This window comes from Odontomachus brunneus, unplaced genomic scaffold (assembly GCF_010583005.1).
Source record: "Odontomachus brunneus isolate Ranch 3 - 2012 unplaced genomic scaffold, Obru_v1 Obru_scaffold_011, whole genome shotgun sequence".
Lineage (NCBI taxonomy): Eukaryota > Metazoa > Arthropoda > Insecta > Hymenoptera > Formicidae > Odontomachus > Odontomachus brunneus.
The window spans coordinates 2,689,148-2,709,922 of NW_022639461.1; the positions used below are offsets into that span (position 1 = coordinate 2,689,148).

The 20,775-nt window shown below is 45.7% G+C and overlaps 1 protein-coding gene across 10 annotated transcripts in view; it reads left to right on the forward strand.

Annotated features, from left to right (window-relative positions):
* LOC116840792 (Down syndrome cell adhesion molecule-like protein Dscam2) overlaps window positions 1–20,455 on the forward strand; it is a 123,635-nt gene extending 103,180 nt beyond the window's left edge. For 4 of the 10 annotated variants that reach the window (XM_032807980.1, XM_032807978.1, XM_032807983.1 and 1 more), the window contains 14 exons: window positions 39–186; window positions 888–1,240; window positions 5,763–6,336; window positions 9,761–9,942; window positions 10,590–10,898; window positions 12,057–12,353; window positions 12,716–12,851; window positions 12,920–13,047; window positions 14,012–14,440; window positions 15,023–15,307; window positions 16,853–17,139; window positions 19,044–19,296; window positions 19,395–19,485; window positions 19,949–20,455. In XM_032807980.1, coding sequence (XP_032663871.1) covers window positions 39–186; window positions 888–1,240; window positions 5,763–6,336; window positions 9,761–9,942; window positions 10,590–10,898; window positions 12,057–12,353; window positions 12,716–12,851; window positions 12,920–13,047; window positions 14,012–14,440; window positions 15,023–15,307; window positions 16,853–17,139; window positions 19,044–19,296; window positions 19,395–19,485; window positions 19,949–20,375 — 3,899 coding nt within the window. In that variant the 3' untranslated portion in view covers window positions 20,376–20,455. Of the gene's footprint in view, window positions 1–38; window positions 187–887; window positions 1,241–5,762; window positions 6,337–9,760; window positions 9,943–10,589; window positions 10,899–12,056; window positions 12,354–12,715; window positions 12,852–12,919; window positions 13,048–14,011; window positions 14,441–15,022; window positions 15,308–16,852; window positions 17,140–19,043; window positions 19,301–19,394; window positions 19,486–19,948 lie in introns of all 10 variants that reach the window. The other 6 variants (XM_032807986.1, XM_032807987.1, XM_032807984.1 and 3 more) reach the window with 5 other exon arrangements.
* The last annotated feature ends 320 nt before the right edge of the window (window positions 20,456–20,775 follow it).

Here is a 20,775-nt window from a genome sequence, read left to right on the forward strand (position 1 = left end):
TCTCGCAATAAGGTTCTGATGAAAAATTCTCACTACAGCCGGCCCCCAGGTGACAGTACGGACAAGGCAGGAGTCAGTGCGAAGAGGAGAGAGCGTGGTATTGCGCTGCGAGGCCGAGGGAGACGCGCCGCTTGATCTTAGCTGGCGTGCTCGTGACAGCAAGATCGATCCTAATTACGACGTTAGGTTCGTATCGAAATTAATTATGCGCGTCTCGCGCGGGGCCTCACAGGCATCGCCGGGACGACAGGCGCATATGCACACGCGGACGTGTGCGAGCACTGCTTAGATGCCGCCGTTATTTCTGCGCATTAATCCACGAAGGATTCGTAACGAGAGCGAATCAAGCGCGGAGCCGCTCGAGCGTACGATCCGCTTTAACTACGAAAGCGCACTTAACGACCTCACGAATTGCTAACTCGGTCCACTTCAAATACGATCTCGCAGTTAAAGTGGCTATTATAAATTGTGTCCCCGGTGTACCTTAGATAGATAGATTATTATTATTATTACGTATCTCTCTCTCTCTTTCTCTCTCTCTCTCTCTCTCTCTCTCTCTCTCTCTCTCTCTCTCGCGATAAAGGGTCTCGCAAATTGCGGACTTAACAGAGACTTAGCTCACGCGGATACTTAGTCCGGCTCTCAGACTATCTTGCATGCAGTATGAATTGAAATTCCCAGCTTTCACGAATGCGATTTTGTTTGCCGGAGGGCTTTTATGAATTACGTACCCAGCGCGTCTCCATGCGTCTCGATCCACTTTTGGTGTCCCTCGGTCTTTAATACTGGATGACACGTATTCCCGGCTGCACTCTTGCACTCGAGATCGTTGGCGATGCGATTTATATATGATCTCGTGCTTAATGCAAACTTTACCGCTGCTTTAGCGGGCTGAAACGGTATCGATCAACCAGACCGCCTCTCTTGGGTTCGTCCAGGTACGCGGTGGACAATACGGCGGACACGTCGGGCCGCTTCACCACCGAGTTGCGGATCGTTCAGGCGAGCCACATGGACCGCGGCGACTACGTCTGCGTCGCCGCGAACGCCTACGGCCACGCCAAGGCGACGATCCATCTGCTCGTGCAGGAGCCGCCCGATTTCCCTCGCAATCTGCACGTGGCCGAGCAGGGCAGCCGTTCGATCCTGTTGGCCTGGTCGTCGCCGGCGAGCGATCGCGACTCGAGCCACACCAGCTCGCCCATCGCCAACTACATCGTGCAGTACAAGGAGGCGCAAGGTAACACTCCCCCGTCTCCTTTTCCGCTTTAGCACGGGTGCGTGGTACGTGCACGGAAGTGTTCAAACTCGAGATGAGTCGAGAACATCCCGGCCCGTGTGTACGCCCGTCTCTCTGTCCGCGCCCGACGAGGATCGTTCTCTGCCAACGGCCGTATATGCGTCGACTATCGGCGTGTTCACTGTCACGTCGATCGTGCCTCGCGAGTCGTCATCCCGGAGCAAAATTCATTTCCGCGTTACATCCGCGCTGAAGTATTCCCGCTGTTCCGCTGGCCGCGCCAGACGGGATCGACGTAACGCTAAAGTATGAATAATCGGAACAAAAATAGCGGAGATAGCTCCGAGTTCTGCATTTTTAAGAGCGCCTGAAATTCCAGATATCGATTTTCTCGAATCGCTGACGTGGCGACTGTGACGATATTCTTCCGCGCGGCCGAGGGGTATACGATATCTGCATTTTCTCGGGAGTCATTTCGTACGCGCGTATACATAATAAATTTATTTGTAATTCACGTTATCTACGTTTACATAGCACATATATACACATACACACACACACACATATATATATATATTTAAGATAAGTGAAAAATATAAAATCATCTCGACGCGAGTTTTATATTTTTGAGGAAAACGCGGAAGACCCATTTCTGTACGGACGATGTGGCAGTGAACGCGTCATATAACCCGCAGAGGGGACCAAGAGGGAGATACACATCTCTTTCGGCATTTTTCAAATCTAAAATTTTCCCATATGTTTCGATTTGTTTCGACCGACGGTCGGAATGAGGATACGCGCAAATACACGGGAGAAATTAAAAACGCCGGGCGCGCGTGTGTATAATATTCTATTTACCCTGTCGGCGCGCCCGTAAATTCCAACGGCCGATGTAAATATCGCGTTATAGCCCCGCGTATCGGCGGTGAAGTAATACCAGATGAGTTTTCTCTCTTTTTTTTACCCCGTACCTGCGCTCTCGAATGATGATAATCCTGAGCCGGCAAGGAGATGTCGTTGTTTACGGGGATGTACGTAACACTGCGCCCCATTTACATTTACGATCCATCGTCATTATGCGTATATGTGTATTCACAGCGCGCTTTGCGCCGCATTTTCTATCATCCGCGTGATATCATATCGGACGTTAGAGTTAACACTACGATGTCTTCTCTCCTCTCCCCCTCCTCCTCCTCCTCCTCCCCGGCGGCCTCACCCTGGGAGCATCATCCGGGCGTAGCGCCCACCGCGCCGCGGCTTTTATCGGAGGATCATTAATCATTTATCCTTCGACGTTGCCTCCATGTCCCGCTGTTCGTTTAAAGTTCGTTTTGGATTTATTTCGCGCGGCTTTTACCGGGCCTCGTCGTTCCGCCTTGCCACATCGCGGGCGAGATCACCTGGCATCAACCGATATTTAAACGAACGTATGTCGAAACGTTCCAGATCCAATTAGCGCGAATAGCATAACATATAATGTATCTCATTAACGAGTAATCATTTTATCGTAGAATGCGCGCGTATCCGACTCTCTTTCTCTCTTTCCCTCCCTCTCTCTCTCTCTCTCTCTCTCTCTTCGATGGAGAGAATTTGTCTGACAGAATATTTGATATCTCGATGTTTGATACGTGTCCAGGTATACAACAATTTCGAAGGAAGAGAGAGCGCGCCAAGTAGAACGCGTGTAAAAAATCCGCTTTGGCCTAGAAAAGCTGCAAAGTCGATAAAGGCAGTTCGCGGTTCGCGAGTATCGACAAATTACGCGCACACACCGTCGTTCTCTGCACCGTGAAAAAGTTTTGCCAATTTAACAAAATACCAACATCCGCAACCGTGAATTCGCCGATTCACGTGGGGCAGCAAATTACTACGTAGTGGGGACAAATGATTCGTTACTTTCAATTTGCTGCTCTAAGGAACGTTTCTGTAACGGATACATGACTAACCTGATCTAAACAGACGAGAACAAGTGTGATTTGTATCTCGGGCAAGCGCATTTGTTAGAATGACAAATGATGAAGGGTGATTTGCAACGGTAACTGTCCGACCTGCTTCTCTGACGACCATCGAACGGTAAACGTGCTTTTGCTCCGATAACCGAGACTCTTTTCTCAGTGTAGAAACTAATTAACCGCGAAGTAACGATTTCGAAGGAGGCGCATCAAGACGCAGACGTAGTACGTGTAGAAAAATCCGTTTTTGGCACAGAAAAGCTGCGAACTCGACAGAGAGTTTGCACGCGGCTCGCGAGTATCGACAAATCACGGGCGCACATATATCTCTCTCTCTCTTTCTCTCTCGCCGTTCTTTAGCAACTAATTAACCGAGAGATACCGATAAATCGACGTGTGCGACTGCAACATATGAAATTCCAATAATGCTCACGTAAAGGCACCGAAAAAAATGGACCGGCAGGAAAACAGGGGGGATAATTTGCGAGAGGATAAATCAGATAATTTGTATAATTGTTACATGCGTCGGCAGATATGCGCGCGCGCTCGCGCGCGTTATCGTCATTTGGCGGATGAAAAATGCTGGCACATTTAACGAAAATGTTTCATCTGTACGTAGAGTGACCCCGTGTCCGCGAATGCGGACTGAGAGAATATTTTCCTCGGTGATGCGCCATTCTGCAGCGTCGCGCGAAGATGCACGCGCGCAATGTAACGCGACGCAGTCTGTCGCATGAGCTGCGGCTGTCAGAAGCAATGGTAATTACATCGCCGCGTCCCTCGCAAACTGTCCTCGCGCGCTCGCAGAGTTGATTTCGTACACAACAATGTCGCGAATTCATTTGCGATTCCTGCTCATCGTATAATACGTGCACGCGGCCGCAGTGCAGAAGCGATTTCACTCTTTGATGTTCTTCCACGCGTCTGCGTCCGAGAGGGCCGAGCGATTTACATTTCCCGCTGATTAATCTCGTTTAGTAGCGAAGCCGGACGCAGCTGCCGTCACTTTTACGTCGCCTCGTCGATCTTCCCGGCACCGCGTCTTACGCGAGGTATTTTTGCGCGACTCGTTCTGTTAATGATTTAATCGTGTTTATAACTGCGCCTCCGGTTTCTGGATTTCGAGTTTGTAGTTCCCATAATATATATTTTTCTTCCTTCCTTCCTTTCGTCCTTTCTTCCTGCCTTCCTTCTTTCTTTCCTTTCTTCCTTCTTCTCGCGTTTTCTGCGTTTCCGAGATTCTTTGTCAAACAGACGAAGACCGGTGTTAATTATAATTACCGGTTTGCAGTTAAAACGATCGTGTCGATTATTTCACCGAGATATAAGGGAAACTCTATTTCCTCAAGCGCCAATATATACCTGGCATCTTGGTTAGTTAGCGGTTTTCATTACGACAGCTAACTCCAAGTTTTCTGTAAAGTCGTTTACGAATCTTCTAAACTTCTCCCCCTTCCTCCCTCTCCCAAGCGCCCCTACTCCCCTCTCTCTTTCTCTCTTTCGTCTTTGTGTTACACCTCCCCCGGCTACCGACCACCCCCTCTCGCTCACTCTATTTTCATGCCACAAACTTCTCTTTGAAACGCCCCGCGCCCTGGCCGCTCGTTAACTTTGGATGTCCTCATTTACGCCTAATCGACTCGAGTCTCTCCCGCCGGTGTTAAATTATCGAACTTAACGCACGAAGAGGCATGGAAGCGTCGTGGTGTTAACGCGCATAAAACATGTTCTTGAGGCAAGCACCGTCGAGAATTATTATCGCTCTTACCGGAATCGAGTCTCGCGAGGATCGAGATTTCCGTGGGTACGATCACACACGCGTACAGAGATCCGCATACTCGTCACATTTATCCGTATGATCACTCAACGAACGCGCTCCACTATATCGGCGCGTGTCGCGCGCGAATTATTTTATGTCTATCAACTCGTACTAGCCCTTCGAAGTTGCAACATTCTCTCTCGCTCTCTCTCTCTCTCTCTCTCTCTGGCTCTCCCATACTCCGCGAATTAAAACCAGAGGGATAATCTGCGCGTGAAACCGCGCTTGCACTGCAACTGATAGTTTCGAATTAATTTTCCAACTGCGAGCGTTGGCACGCGGCATGCACACATATTCTACTGTCTACGTTTGATATTTAATGCCATTTATTGCCTCGCGCGCGCGGGCGTTCGCACACGGGTTTGACTCGCGCGTCGGTATCATTCCCCATTAAAGTGTCCATTCGCTTGATCGATTTGCTCGCTCGTCACGTATGAGAAGGAGGGAACGCATCGATCCCCCGGGTCGCCGGCGTTCCTTGATGAATCCGAGGACGTTGTGTTTGCCGCCGACTACGTATTATCTCCGTGCGCGACACACACATACACACACACACGCACACCGCGCCTATGCACGGACAACTAACGAGAGATAACGTTTAGCCACCGTGTCCGATATGTGGGATCGCGAACTCGCGCGCGGTGTTGTGAGCCAGACGCGGGCGGATGCACCTCGCCTCGCGAGACTCACGATTACTCGCGTTTACTCGCTTAAGAGATCGTACTAAGCGTTGTTGCCTTTTGCTGGAAAGACGTGTGGCATGAGCACAACACGCAGAAGCTGGTATCCGGAGACAACACGGTCGCTCTGGTATCGCCCCTAAAACCCGCGACTACCTACCACTTTCGAGTGCTTGCGGAAAATCATCTTGGAACATCAGCGCCAAGCGACATCCTTCATGTCAGTATCAAACATTGTCGAAAAAATCAACGACAGAGACATGTACACACTCACATGTATACATACACTCACACACACACATACGTACATACATACACACGCACGCACGCACGCGCACGCATATATAATACACACGCACAAAGCATGATCGAAAAAGAGAAAGAAAAGAAAGATTCATTCTGTCACACGAGCCATTCGCGTAATAACGCGCCAACAGGCGGGTTGTTCTCTTTTCACGTGTACCGGGGCGTTTCGGAATTTTCGAAACAGGTGCAAACGGAGGGCGAAGTGCCCGGAGGACCGCCTAGGCACGTCTCGGTGGAACCCCTGGGCCCGCAGCAGCTCAAGATCACGTGGCAACCGCCGGATCGATCCCTGTGGAACGGCGAACTACTCGGATACACCATCGGCTACACCAATCTCGGGTATCGTTATCTGCTTACCGCTCACGAGCCGCGCAGTTTGCAGCATTTAGCGTCCATCATCGAGCCGAACTTGCCGCACGGTGATGGTCGCGATCGGCTCGCTAAATAGCGCGCGCGCGCGCGCTCGTGCTCGCGCGAATCCCCACAGGTCGAGCCATTTGAGAGGCATGTGACAAATTGATATTGATCTTCGGGGAAAGTAATAGTGACACGACGACGATATATCAAGTAACAGTTGTGCAAAATCTCGCAAGAGGAACGTGCAGTGGCTACCTCGCCATGAGTCGTTCTTCTCTCGAGAAACAGCGCAGAATTTTATTCTCATAACGCGCGGAAGAATTTTATTCCTGCATGTGCAAATTCGATTTTATTTGACAGAATCTGAGAAGAATTGAAAGCAAAACAAATAATGTATACTCGAGTAGAAATGTAATTAGCCGCTGCCTGAATTAAAAGCCAGTAGCTAGCTAGTGCAGACTGAATTAATAGCATGTTATCGATTCGTTATTGATTGATTATTTATTGAAATATAAAATCGATTTTGTAGTTATCCAATCATTGCATATCAAGTGTGATAGAGTAACTGTCTAAAATATATCACCCAGCTAATTGATATTTTAAGATTAGGTAGCAAATCAAAATTGAGGTCACATTAATTTTACAAAAATCTCAAAATACCGAATTCAGCGTTTTATTAGTAGTCAGTAACTACTTAAAAAAATAGGTTGTTTTTCATTTTAAGATTATGATTTCGTTTTATGTAATCACATCAGCTAATTTATTTATCGAGCTCTTAAGAGACATAGAAAATTATTACATTCTGTCAAAAAAGTACGGAGAATTGTTAAATAAAACACACATATTTCATTTATTCATCAAAATTTATTAAGTCGTCTTCAAAGTAGGCTCCATTTGAAGCAACGCACGTATGCCATCGTTTTTTCCAATCTTCGAAACATTTCTTATAAGCGCTTTTCGGGATGGCCTCCAGTTCACGCGCCGATTTTTGTTTGATGGCTTCAATCGACTCAAAACGGGTAGCCCGGAGTGGCAATTTCAGTTTTGGGAAGAGGAAGAAGTCACACGATGCCAAATCTGGTGAATACGGTGGTTATTCAAGTACATTTGTTGAGTTTTTAGCGAGAAAATCAGTCACAATCGTAGTTCGGTGAGACGGCGCATTCAGGTCTTTTGGAACGAGTCTTGCGGCGACGCGTCTCACGCCCGAATTATCGACCAAAATCGAACGAACGGACTCATGGGACATGTTAAGTTCGTGTGCTACCTCTCTTAAGCTAGAATGACGGTTTTCGAGTACAATTTCCTTCACTTTTTCGATGTTATCTTCGGTCAAACTTGTCGACGGGCGTCCAGAACGAAGCAAGTCTTCGACGACTTTTCGACCCTCCTTGAAGGCTTTGTACCACTCATATGCACGGGTTTTTGATAGTGTTGAATCACCATAAGCCTTCTGCAACATCTTCAATGCATCAGCACACGAAATTTCGTTCGCAACACAAAATTTGAGACAAATTCTTTGTTCAATATTTTCACTCATTGTAAAAATCGGCACGCACTACTGACATCGACTGACTTAACCAGCTATTGTAAACACACTGGTTGACAGATTCCACTCTAACTTGGCATCATAATTAAGGACAGTTGTACCAACCTGGGAAAAAAAAATTTTATACCTTCGACTAGCGCGGGCGGTTTAAATCGACAATTCCCGATACTTTTTTGACAGAATGTACATTGACATTTTCTATGGAGAGAAAAACCGACACTTCAAGTTACACAGATATTGCGTGAAAAGTTGCTATTGTTAGCCGTTCATCTAGTTCTCGCAGTCACAAAAGTTCTTATAAGAGATACGTAATATGCTCGGTTAGTATATAACTTATATCTAAATGTAGTGTACTGGGAGTATCACTCAACATATATGAACAGGCAGCAAAGAAGACCTGTATACCGCTTCCAGAATATTATGTTTACTACACCACTTTGTATGCATGGGCGAAAGATAACATTAATAACGTTAATATTTTGTTGTACGTGACAACCATATTTACGTGAGTGACATCCTTAGTGTTTTCTCCGTGTTAGCATTACATTACTAGCAGTGAAGTCAGAAGACAGAAATTTACTATCTCGTAGCTAGACACCGACGAGGTTCAATTTCTACTCGGGGATTTTCTTGACATCTGCAATGTCAATTTGTTAAACGTTAAATATCTCATTTTGCTATAACTGACAGATCTTGTTTCACAACAAAAATGTAAAATTTTTAAAGTGTTAAAGTATCAAAGTCCCGATTTAAAGTTCATAAAATATACACTGAGAAAAATTATCCGATAAAAACTAACAAATGGATATTTCCGCGATCAAAAAATATCGATGAATTTTTATATCCTATTAGGATATCCGATTAAATTTTATGGAGTACTTACGATCATAATGGCATTTCATCAAATAAACCGATATTATGAATGAACCGATAATTATGAATCGATATTTCTCATCGAATGCTTCTTGAACGAATACAAAATTCATCGATATTTTGATCGCAGATATCCGTCTGTTAATTTCTCGTCGAATTAATTCTCTCAATTAATTTCTCTCAGTGATGTATACACAAGAAAGAAGAAATTTAAGAACAATTCTTCTATTCTGTTCGATTAGAGGAAAATCAATAGCAATAGAATGAAGCCATACAAATAAACAATCGAGCAATATATGCATGAATGTTGTCGAATTCGACATTATAATACAAAATGTAGGTAGGATAATGGAGATTGTTAATTATGTGCGCTATAACTATATATAATTTTATGTCGAACCGGAATTGATTCATGTTTTACCGCACATTTCAATTTCGAGCAAGTTTTGGGACGAGCATCATGGAATTCTTTAAATGTTTTTTTGTCCAAGCTCTACACTTATACGCCATTGAATTTCGAGACTGTTACCTCCTTCATTATACCGGAATCGGGTGGCGAGACGTAATAAATGCGAACGGTAAAGACGATTTCCGGTAAACTTTGGCGACGCGACTTCCGTGCCAAGGATTTCTCCACGTTCTTGGACAGCGCCAACTTTTGAGTAATAAGATATATAAGAAGGGGAAGAGGAGAATAGCCTTGTACATTTTAATATATGCTGTCCATGCTTCTCTTTCTTTCCAACATTATTAACTTCGCGACGAGAAGGCGTCATACCGACGACGCCATTCTCGTATAATTTGACACTCCAAAGTGTCGCTTTTCGGCAATTCCTAGACGTGTTTTCGGGAAGAAGGAATCACTTGAAATAATCCTTCCTCGCGACTCACATCATTCGTTCGACTTGACGTAATCTAGGTTGTCACGTTGTCGAATGTCTTGGCGTTATCTTCTCGCTTCAACGAGTCGCCGCTTTATTTCAGAGGAGATGATCAATCGACGAACACGACGCGGGTAGGAATCACAGGAAATGGGGACGGCTCGCACGATTACAGGCTAACCGGCCTGCGAAAATATACTAAATATAGCATAGTAGTGAAAGCGTTCAATAGCAAAGGAGACGGCCCGGGATCCGAGGCGGTAATAGCGCACACATACGAGGACGGTGAGTGAAAAGTGGCCGCACGTTCACCCTTTCCCCCTCGCTCACTCCAAGTCCGCGGGATGTCGAGTTAATGAAAATGTTCACCGCGTTAAATAAAGCAATCGCGCGGTGCTTTGAGCTATACACAGCCCCTTTGCATTTTGATTACCGGCCGAATGTAATCGAGAGTCACAAATGATGAGAGAGATCAGGTTTCAAATTACAAATTAATGTCATAATTTAAAGTTTGTCATACAGTATGTTGCTTGTGTAAACGCGTCGCACAATCTATAATGCATACGTCCGACAACGTAACAGTAATTCGCGTAATAATATCGGTTTGTAGAGCGGGCTTTTGCGCGTGTCGCATTACCGGCTAACAGTAATTCAACAATTATTTCGCCGGGCAACAATGGCCCGGCGAGTTTTTCGCCGTTAAGCTCGCGAAGGAATTAGCAAACAAGGTTTCGGCGCGCGTCAATCGCCGGGCCACCCGTACGGTATTAGTTTTTAATGTGATCTGACGTGTAAATTCGCAACGAGCCGGCCGCGTATCGTGGCGGGCCGTGCTATCAGCTATATAAATTCCGCCGAGGAGATCGCGTTTTTGTCGGCACGAGGGGGAGCAACGGCGCTACAAGCGATTTACGGGGTACGATTTGACATAGTTCCAAGTGCGCCACCGCAGAATGTAGCCTGCACCGCACTGACTGGCCAGAACATCCAGGTGACCTGGAAACCGCCACCTTCCGACAAAGTTCACGGGGTCGTTCAGGGGTACAAGCTACTGTATGAGGCGGCGAGCGGCGCAGCTTCGGAGTCGCAAGCCGGCAGAGAGACGAAGATCAGTCATACACTAATCACAGTGCTGCACGCGCTCAGCCCGTACACCAACTACACGGTGCAGGTGTTGGCGTACACCAGGGCGGGCGAGGGTGTCAGCAGCAACCCCGTGTCCTGCACTACCGAGGAGACCGGTGAGAACGACCGTCGAGTCGACGAGTTTCTGCAATAATCGAAATCGGCCGGCGATCTATTTCCGACGCGCTCGAGACGGGGGATGTTTTGCGGCACGATCGATTCATCGCGTTCAAAGAGCCAGAGAGTGGAATAAATCCATTATTTATGAGACTCACCTTAGATATGCGAGCGTATTTAACTTATGAAACCTCCACTTTTTTTTGAATGGATGTAATTTCCAATTATTCATCTTATGAGCAATATTCAATGCGGAGTTCATGGCATTATGAATTTATATACACATTTATATATACATATATAGATAGAGTCTTCTCTCGTGGAGATAATGTAAAGTGTAGAACAAGTAGAAAGAGTGACACACAAGAGCAGAAATCTCATGGTTCTTTGATGCGATTGCCAAATAGAAATATTCATCAAGGAAGATCTCGTTGTTTGAAATAAGTGAGACGCACGTATTGAAGTTATCTTCGGTTTTATTTTAAACGTAGAGACTAAATGTCTTATATTTCAGAATTTCGAAGTTACAATTTCTCAGACAATTGCTGTGACATATGCTTGATTTCAAGCATTTTATGAATGAAAATTGCTTTTATTGTTCGCAACAGAGTATATTATACACTTGTAAGAAACTTTATTTTAACTCGTAACACATCGCTTAACTTTATCCACTCATGACGAAGAATGTTAATATAAAATTTCGAGAAGCTGGAAAATTTACTCTGCTACTACTAAATCAGTTTTCTTTACTTCTTTAACTGTAATATTATTCTGATTTTAATGAAACACAGGAAAAAGTATCCAGGTTTTAAAAGGACCACGTTATTCCAAAAGGACCAACTAAAAAAAAAGTACATCGTCAATATATCTCTGGGGCCATCTAAAACTTCGCTACGCGCGGTGTGAACCTACTTTCCTTGTTCAAACTGTCCTTAATTCCCAATTGAGGCGGTATTAAATTTCCCTTTTTTCATTCTCGTACAAACTAACCATTAATTGGCTTGTTAAGTAGTTCAATTTTATATTGCGAAAAATACTGCCAGTAGTCGAACCCGGACCTTTCCATTTGCCGGGCAGAAGCCCTCTCTGACTCTCCCATCTCTCTAATTAAATAACCGATGATTTCCTGCATAAGAGACACCGCCGTTTGCCCGTAGTGCCTGACGCGCCGGAGCGTGTGAAGGCGGTGGTCAGCGGCGAGAACGCCGTGGTGGTATCCTGGCTGCCGCCTCGCCGGCCGAACGGCCTGCTCACCAAGTACACCGTCTACATCCGGGTGTTGGACCAAGGGCAGGAGGTGAAGATCAGCAAGAGCATCTTGCCGGCGCAGAGCCTGCATCACGAGGCGACCGGTCTGAAGCTGCACGAGTCCTACGAGGCGTGGGTCACCGCCTCGACCAAGGTCGGCCAGGGCTCCAGCACGCCGGTCATCAAGTTCCAGCCCAGCGCCAACGGTGAGTCGACTCGCCGGTGAAAATGCTTTCAGTCTTTGCCGCGATGAAACTTCATCGCGCCGGGCGCGAGTCTCATGCTGGTGCTTCGATCAAACTTTTTTGCGCGCTCTTTCGCCAACTTGCGAGAGAATTACACGAGCGACGCTCGATATTAAGCGTCGAGAGTATCCTCGGGGTTTACCGTTTTCTGAGCGCGCCGAGCACGGACGAAAGTTTTTCCCGTTGTCGAGTAAGCGCAACCCGAGATGAAATATTCCGCATAACAGAGGCGCGGAGCGGTGTGTTTATGACTTTTCGATATCGCCCGCGTGAACGAACGAGCTGCGCGAATGGGAAACTCGTAACGGTGGTCTTTTAATTAGTTCCAGCCGCTATAATATCGTTCGGCATGTCCATCGTAGTGCCGTGGCGGGTGGACGTTAATATGGCTTGCCTGGTTGTCGGCGACCCGAAGCCGAGTGTGGAGTGGCGACGCGCCGACATGAAATTGCAGCAGAAGTAAGTGTAGCGAGCGTAGCGCGGCGCGGACAGGTGGGACGTTGCGATTCACGGGGCGAGTTTTGCAGATCCAACGTGGGACCGGACAATACGCTGACTCTGAGGAACGTGCAGAGGAATCACGAGGACAACTACTCGTGCCACGCGAAGAACTCGCTCGGCACCGACGAGATCACGTATACCTTGCATATACAGGGTAGGTCGCGCCAAACGAATTTCGTCGTGACGGTTAATGGGTCGGGGTTAATCGCATTTCCGCTAACGCGCGCACGCGTCAAGTTTCTTAATGTTGCACGGGATTATTCCGATGATACAATTTAGTGACCTAATTTCAACGGCTCAATTTGCCGGTTGCGACAACAGAGGAGTAAAGTGAAACTACCCTGGAAACTACAAACCCTGGACACTAATTACACCGGTATCTAATTCTGGACATTCTTATTGTTTTGGTCTTTAAATGCGAATATCTAAACTTTCAGTATAAAAAATCAGCTCAAACTATTCGAGTTATCACAAAGGAGGTGAAATCAGGGAGAGGAGGGGGCGTGTCTAGGTTTCATGGAAGTCTGTATTTTTTGCAGGATCCTAGAAGGAATAACTATGCAATATTTGGTCCACATCGATTAAAAACTTTAGAGGTAAAATAGGGAATGTATAGATAGATATTCTATTTTATATATACATGTATTACATATATTCTACGTTGAAAGTTTAAATTTATTAGTATCTAAGAACCAAAATAAGAAGAATGTCCAGAATTAGATACTAGTGTTATTAATACCCAGACTTTGGTACTTTATCTTACCTCTCTTGTGAAAATATCTCGTTTGATTCTCTTTCACCACGATAACTCAAACCTGTAATGAACAATTCGATTTGGGAGACAACACTTTGTCTGAAAATATCGCGCTTTTATTCCTTCTCGCGAAATCGCTCAAGATATATTACCTCACAGATTTACGCGAGGGCGAGGGCGAGTCTTGCGGGATAACTTGCTCGTTATCCTATGAATTCTTAGCCGCCGCCCTCCCTCTCCCGCATCGCTAAGCGAGAGCGAGAAACGACGTATCGCCGCGTCTCGGGAGCGCGCCTGGTCGGGCGGTGTTTCGCAGCGTTGAGCACACGAGAGCCAAGTTCTAATTGGTAAACTTTACGCATAGTGCCGCCGACGTCGCCGACTCTGCTGGCAACCGGCACGACGACCGACGCCATTCAGCTACAATGGAAGCAGGGCGACAACGGTGGCGCGCCTATTAAAGGATTCCTCTTGGCTTATCGCCGGGAATTCGCCGAATGGGAGGAAGTCATGCTGGATCGCAGAGCGAGCACGCATCTCCTGGAAGGCTTGCGATGCGGCACGCGGTATCAGTTCACCCTCGCAGCGTTTAACCGGATCGGCAGCGGCAGCGCGAGCGACATACAGACGGCGAAGACCAACGGCTCGAAACCGGTGCCGCCGCCGAAGCATCACTTCGTCAGGACGAACCAGACGTTCGTTACTCTGGAGTTGGCGGCGTGGCAAGACGGTGGCTGCCCGTTGACCTACTTTGTCGTGGAATATAGGAGGCTGCCCGGGGACTGGCTGCTAGGTAAGAACGTACAACTCTTCGGTAAGTCGGAAGTTGCGCGAAGAAATAACGATCGATAATCATTCGCGGGAGATGTGACGTTGATCGCCCCCTCCCTCTCCCCAGGGGAGTAATTTGCAAATATAATCAACCTTCTCCGAGGGCGTTTTGCGAAGCATATCAAGTATGCTGATGCGAATTGTCAATTGCGTCCGATATTTGATGCTTCATTGCTTACGAGTTTGGATACTTGCTTATATTCGAGATCGAAACGCTCGAGAGTGTCTTATTGTAACGTAATCGTTATAATGATTCGTGACTGCTTTAATCATACATATATTAAACACTTGGTTTCTCTACGATAATTATCTGCACGTTTATGTGCAATTATTAATCGCGATGTTATGAAATATTAGAGCAGCACATGCGTTTCGTGGTCTTCCTTCTCTCGCTCTCTCTCTCTCTCTCTCTCTCTCTCTCTCTCTCTCGCTCTCTCGCTCTCTCGCCCGCTCGCCCGCTCGCTCGTTTGCTCTCGGCCACATATCTCATCGTACAGTATCGCAGAATTAATATTTACACAGGTCCGACCAACGTACATTTCAGTGTCCAATAATGTGCCGCCGCAGTCGAAATTCCCCATCGTGGATCTAGAGAGCGGTACCAGCTACGAGCTCCGCGTGACGGCTTACAACAACGCCGGTTCCACCCAGGCTGAGTACCTGTTCAGCACGCTGTCGACGAATGGAAACAACCGCTTGCACGAGGATCATCCGCAGGAGAGCGAAACCACACCTCTCTATCTCGACGCGCACGTTTTGGCGCCCAGCGTCATCTCGGTGCTGGCTGTCATCTTGGCGGTCGCCGGCGTGTGCTTCTGCCTCAAGACGCGTAAGTACCAGCCCGACAAGTCTCGCCTCATCGGCTTTACCGTCGAGCGCGTGGAGCGCGCGCTCGGCAAACGCGGACGACTCGATACCTCGGTTTTCCGGTGAAAAAAATCTGCCCAGTGCCATTTATTTTCGCGTATTTCACTTGGTACACATTGTAACGATTTCGCGGCGGATTGGAACTACAGGGATGGAACGGTCTCGTTGTTTTATTTTTCGTCAACTACTCTCTCAATATCAGGTACAATGTCAACAGCACGATGCTCGCGATATTCGCCGCGAGCGTTTGGTTTAATTAAAAACTTCATAAACGAATCACGTAGCCGTCCGTTACTTCGGATAACCGTCGGTGGAAACCGTCGGCAAGAATCTCTCGCTATGCATAATTTTCATCCGGCGCGCTCGTACTGAATAAGAATCGCTGAGCGACAGTGTTCCTTCATGCATTATTTCTAACACTTTTATCAGCGTAAGAATCGTCCTCTTAGCAACGAAAATTCTGCGCGGTCCGGAAACGAGGGAACGATATCTTTGCCAGACACACGCTCTGTGTATCGACATCCTTGAATTTCTCCCTGGAGAATATATATTATACGACAAACTCGAATGGTTTGTACAACTGGAGTAATTCGTGAACTATATCTCTGAGAGGTTTAGTTTAGTTAATGTCAATAAATGTCTTAACATGTGTGTATTTAACAAACACACATAAACTATAATTAAATGATACATATGTATACAATGATATGCTTCTCGTTAAATATTAATTCAAAAAATGAGTTCTTCAATTAACAAGTGGTTGGATGGTTGCGGATGTGCACCGAAAAAGATTTTGTGTTAAATTTAACACATATTTCACACTTCCCAATTCATCCACTCTGGTTTTTGCATTAATTTAACAAATAAAGCAGATATGTTTTAACAAATAACACAACTTATCCGTATTTAATTTCAATTTAATATATATTTAAACTTTAACCTTTTAATTTGTATATAACTCTACGTATAAAATATATATCACCAGGAATATACATGTTGTACGCATAAGTTGTATTATTTTAGCATTTCGAAGTAAACTCAACGTAAAATAATAAAAATAACACAAGCGATACCTAAAATTAATACACAAATACGTTAAAAATTCAACACAAATATTTCTACACGGATAAATACACAAAGTGTTTTTTACCGCGTGCTTGAATCGATAAATCGAGTTTCAATTCCTCCCGTCAACTTTTCATCGTTTTACGGTGATAACGTTGAACGAACGGAGCAAGAGCCGAATTGTACAGCTGCGGAAGCTGCGAGTTCGCGGACATATATCGGGCGGATACAAACTTGCTCCTTCGTTTGCAGGCAGCTCACCCTTGAAGTTCTCGTTGGAGAACATCGCGGAAGTACATAGTGCACGTTGTACATAATGACGCAAATTAGTTTTGTGTACAATAGCGCGCGATTATATTGCGTTACGCGAGAGAGATCCGCGTCCTGGTGATCGTTATACTTACCCGAAGCGTCTATCGGCGCACGCACGCGACGTTTCTAGATCCGGAGGGATCCAGGGGCGCGAACGACCCGAGCTCGCAAACACAGGCGGCTTTAGACAACAAACACAATATGGAACAGAGGGAACAGTACTACGCCACCGTGAGGAAACCGGGACAGCAGTCACCTTGCCGCGAGGTGAGCGCCCTGGAACGAATACCCGAGTATTCAGAAGATATTTATCCGTATGCCACCTTCAATCTGCCCGAGCAGGAAAATCTTTCGGCGAACCCCATGAGACAAGCGTTCTTCTACGAGCGCAGCGAGACGATGCTGCAAGGTGCTCAAGTACGTTTATTTCTCACACGGAGGAGCATCGCCTCGCGCGATCTATCTTGCGATTCTTTTGACACCGCTCCCGCAAACGCGACGTCTGAGCTGATAAAAAATTTCCAAAGAAATACGACGTTGGCTAGGCTAGCCGCTACGGCCACGGAGCACCCCCCACGGCGACCGAATAATCTCACACGGAAAACAAAATTCCACTTCGTTCAACTGAATATGGATCGGACGAAGAATTCGCTGACGAGAGATAATGTCTTTCTTTGTCATCGTGACCGAGAACATTCGTCTGAGAACATTCAGCTGCACTAGAACTCAGTTGAGATTACTGAGACCCGTATCAATAGTCGTTACTTGAAACTTGCCTCAGGCGAGATACTCAGATTTCAATTTGGAGATGAACTGAGTTTCTAGCTGGAATCGCGAATATAAATGTAATATGTCGTAGACTATATGTGATTATATGTGATTCAAGTGAAAAACTTAACTATCTAACTCTAAAGTTAGACTTGAGTGTCTCATGTGGGACAAGTCTTAAGTGACGACTGTTAATACAGACACGAGAGCGATTGGCTGAGTATAAACCTCCTACGGGAATCTTTCTGTTCTTACAACCGAGTTTTTATCTGGTCCCCAAGTAACAAAAAATTCAGTTACACTAACGTAGTTGTCCTTTCCATGCATTAAAAGTCACTTTGAAGCGCTGAAAAATAACGTAAAAAAATTATGAGTTTTTCTCAACGCAACTATAAATTTTGAACAAATTTTTCTTTTTACAATGTTTGATATGTGGTTTGAAAATTTTATATGCAAAGCTTTAAAAGCTATTTGAAAATAGCTGAATTATAGGATGTAGAAACTTTTACTTTCAACTTACTGTAACTTCTACAGTTTATTTTTTTTTCAAGAATCCTACGCATTGCATCTTAGGTAATCTTGTTGGAAATATGTGTGTCAAATTAGAGATCAATTGGATAATTGGTTTTCGAGATATTGTGTACACTATTAGTGCGCGTTTCTGGAAAGGAGCTTCGTGTATACATATAACCCGGCTTTTTTTAATATTTTTTAAAATAATTTTTACACAGTTTTCATTAAGCCGTGTACTAAATATTGCAAATAGAGAAAATTGTTCATAATTTATAGTTGCGTTGAAAAAAATTAGTGATTTCTGATATTTTCTCCAGCGTTCTCAAGATAGCGTGGCGTCTTTAATGAAGTGACACGATGGGAATATCTCTCTCTCTTTCTTTCTTCTCGCGAATTCGTGTTAATATTTCTACACTTCTCTTGTAGAGAGTGCATGAATTATTTGTATTGTGTACGGTTTCAAGTTAAAATCATCGGGTTATCGGTTATCTGGTTATGCGGAAAAAAAAACAATTTCATTAGCGTAACTGAATTTTCTGTTATCTCTGGGAACCAGATGAAAAACTCGGTTGCAGCAGCCAGAAAGTCTCCCGAAAGAGACTTCTACTCAGTCAATTGCTGTCACACTCAATCTCGCACTTCAACCGTGTTTTAACGCAGCTGAATATTCAGACGAATGCTCTCGGTCGCAGTAACAGAGATGTTATCCCTCGTCAGGGAGTTCTTCTGTATAGTTTCCATTTAGTTACTGAATATTTTATGTGTGTACCTGATGAAACTTAGCGTGGATTGTCACGAGCTCTTATTGGAGAATAATCCAGAAAATATTCTACATAAAAAAATATTCTTCTCTCGGGCTCAGCTCGTAAAAAACCCTTTATTAATCAACTCGAGCGTCTGATATCTATTCACGACTACTGTTTCCCGTTATTTCGCGTTAGAAAGGCTCGCTCGACGAATGACGTTTGCAAGAGTCGCGTGTCTCAAACATACCTCGTTTCCCGCAAAGAGCCCTACACGTCGAATCGATTCGATTGCAGTGCGACGTGGACCAGTATACGAAGGTGCGAGGTCGGGCGCGACGCAAATCGAAGTCGTTCAAATCGGAATCGGAGGAGTACGACACGCTGGGCTCGGACAGCGACACGGAGGTCGGCACCAGCAGCCGTACCGAGTCGTCGAATCACCTGGACGACTCCGGTCCTACGTCGATAATGGCTCGCTCGCCGGGACCGAATTCCGTCAATCAGAGGGAGCAGCGACTCGCCCTGGTGCAGCGACCGGTTCATCATAGTAAGTTAGTATTCGGTTTTATGTGTTCCGGGCCTCTACCGTAACCAAGTGCCACTAACTACTTCCCACGCCAAAACGTCCCCGCGTACGCTTTCCAGATGTGCTCTACCACACGCACGAATCAAGTACATCAACCGAGCCGTCACCAATTTCTGAGAGGAAGACCTTCCCGAGGCTCGAAAAGCAAAGGTGAGACTGTCGATTAGACTGTTGCGGTGCATGCGAAGCTCGTGGTTCGTTGTCTCCTCAGAATGTTATTCTACATGAGGAGTCTGATTATACAATATTAGATTGCTGTAAGAGATTTGTTATTGTTCTGTTAAATTTTTTTAAGAGATTTAAATATTAGAAGGGAGATATAAAGTCCTCGTTAAATGTCTAACGAAACATAACATCGATGTTTTATTTATTTTATTCATAAAAGTCATTACAAGCTTTCGAAGTTTGGTATAATTTCGTCTTTTATTTTATTTGACAAGCATGACAAATCTTTTGCAGCAACCTAATAAATACATGTGCATAAAAAATGATCGGAGTAAAATCAATTGCAATGCATATCAGATTTGTTTGTCGATTAATTTGTCCGAACGAGCTTCGCCGCGCTTGAGCAGCGACCCTGTCTCTTGATTCACCAGCAACTCGATCTCGGCAGGAGTCGCAGCGCGATAACAGACGTCGCGATCGACGGTCGCATCCCCGGCATACTGCGACCGGTGCTCAAGCTGTCGGAGTCCGGGATGCATTCGTACTCGCGAGGAGCCTCGCCGAGTCGCCCGGTGCGTCCTGGTTCCTACGACAGGCTGGAGAAGGAGCCGCCGAGCGGCAGGAAGTCCGTCGAATCGCTGTGCCTCCTGGAGGAGCCGGCGGGCACGTTCAGAATGATGAGGAGGGACGACGATTGGGGCAGCGAACTGTCTACGTTGGAATTGAAGCCACCGAGCGGCTTCACGGACGTTCACGAGACCAGTGAAGCCGAGTGTGACATCGACATGAAGCTGAAGCTGCAGAGGAAGCGGACCGGCCTGCATTCGAATAACTCGCTCTCCAAATCGCCCAAGGACTTCACTATCACCGTCTAAGTGTTAATCAAATATCGAAACAAAAACGAGAAACCGAAAAAAGCAAAAAAGAACAAAAAAAAAAAAAAAAGAACGGAAAACGAGATTCCAGTAAGCAAAGCAAGCCAAAGCATGAGTGTTATTAAGTCAAGTAAGTTACGATTTTTCGCCATCGAGATTCTCGCGACCGCCAACGCCGCTCTACGGATACGATCCTCCGGGTGTTTGTCTGTTGGAGCGACTACTGTCAAAGAGTTCGTTTACAAATAAAGACTTATTTTTGTAAAAAAAGAAAGAAAGAAGGAAAGAAAGAAAAGTGAGAGAATGAAAACGAATAGCCGCACCCTCGCCTGTTCCCATGATTCCTGTGTTTATGAGTCGACATGAACTTATCGTAAGCTACACAATGCACAATACATTC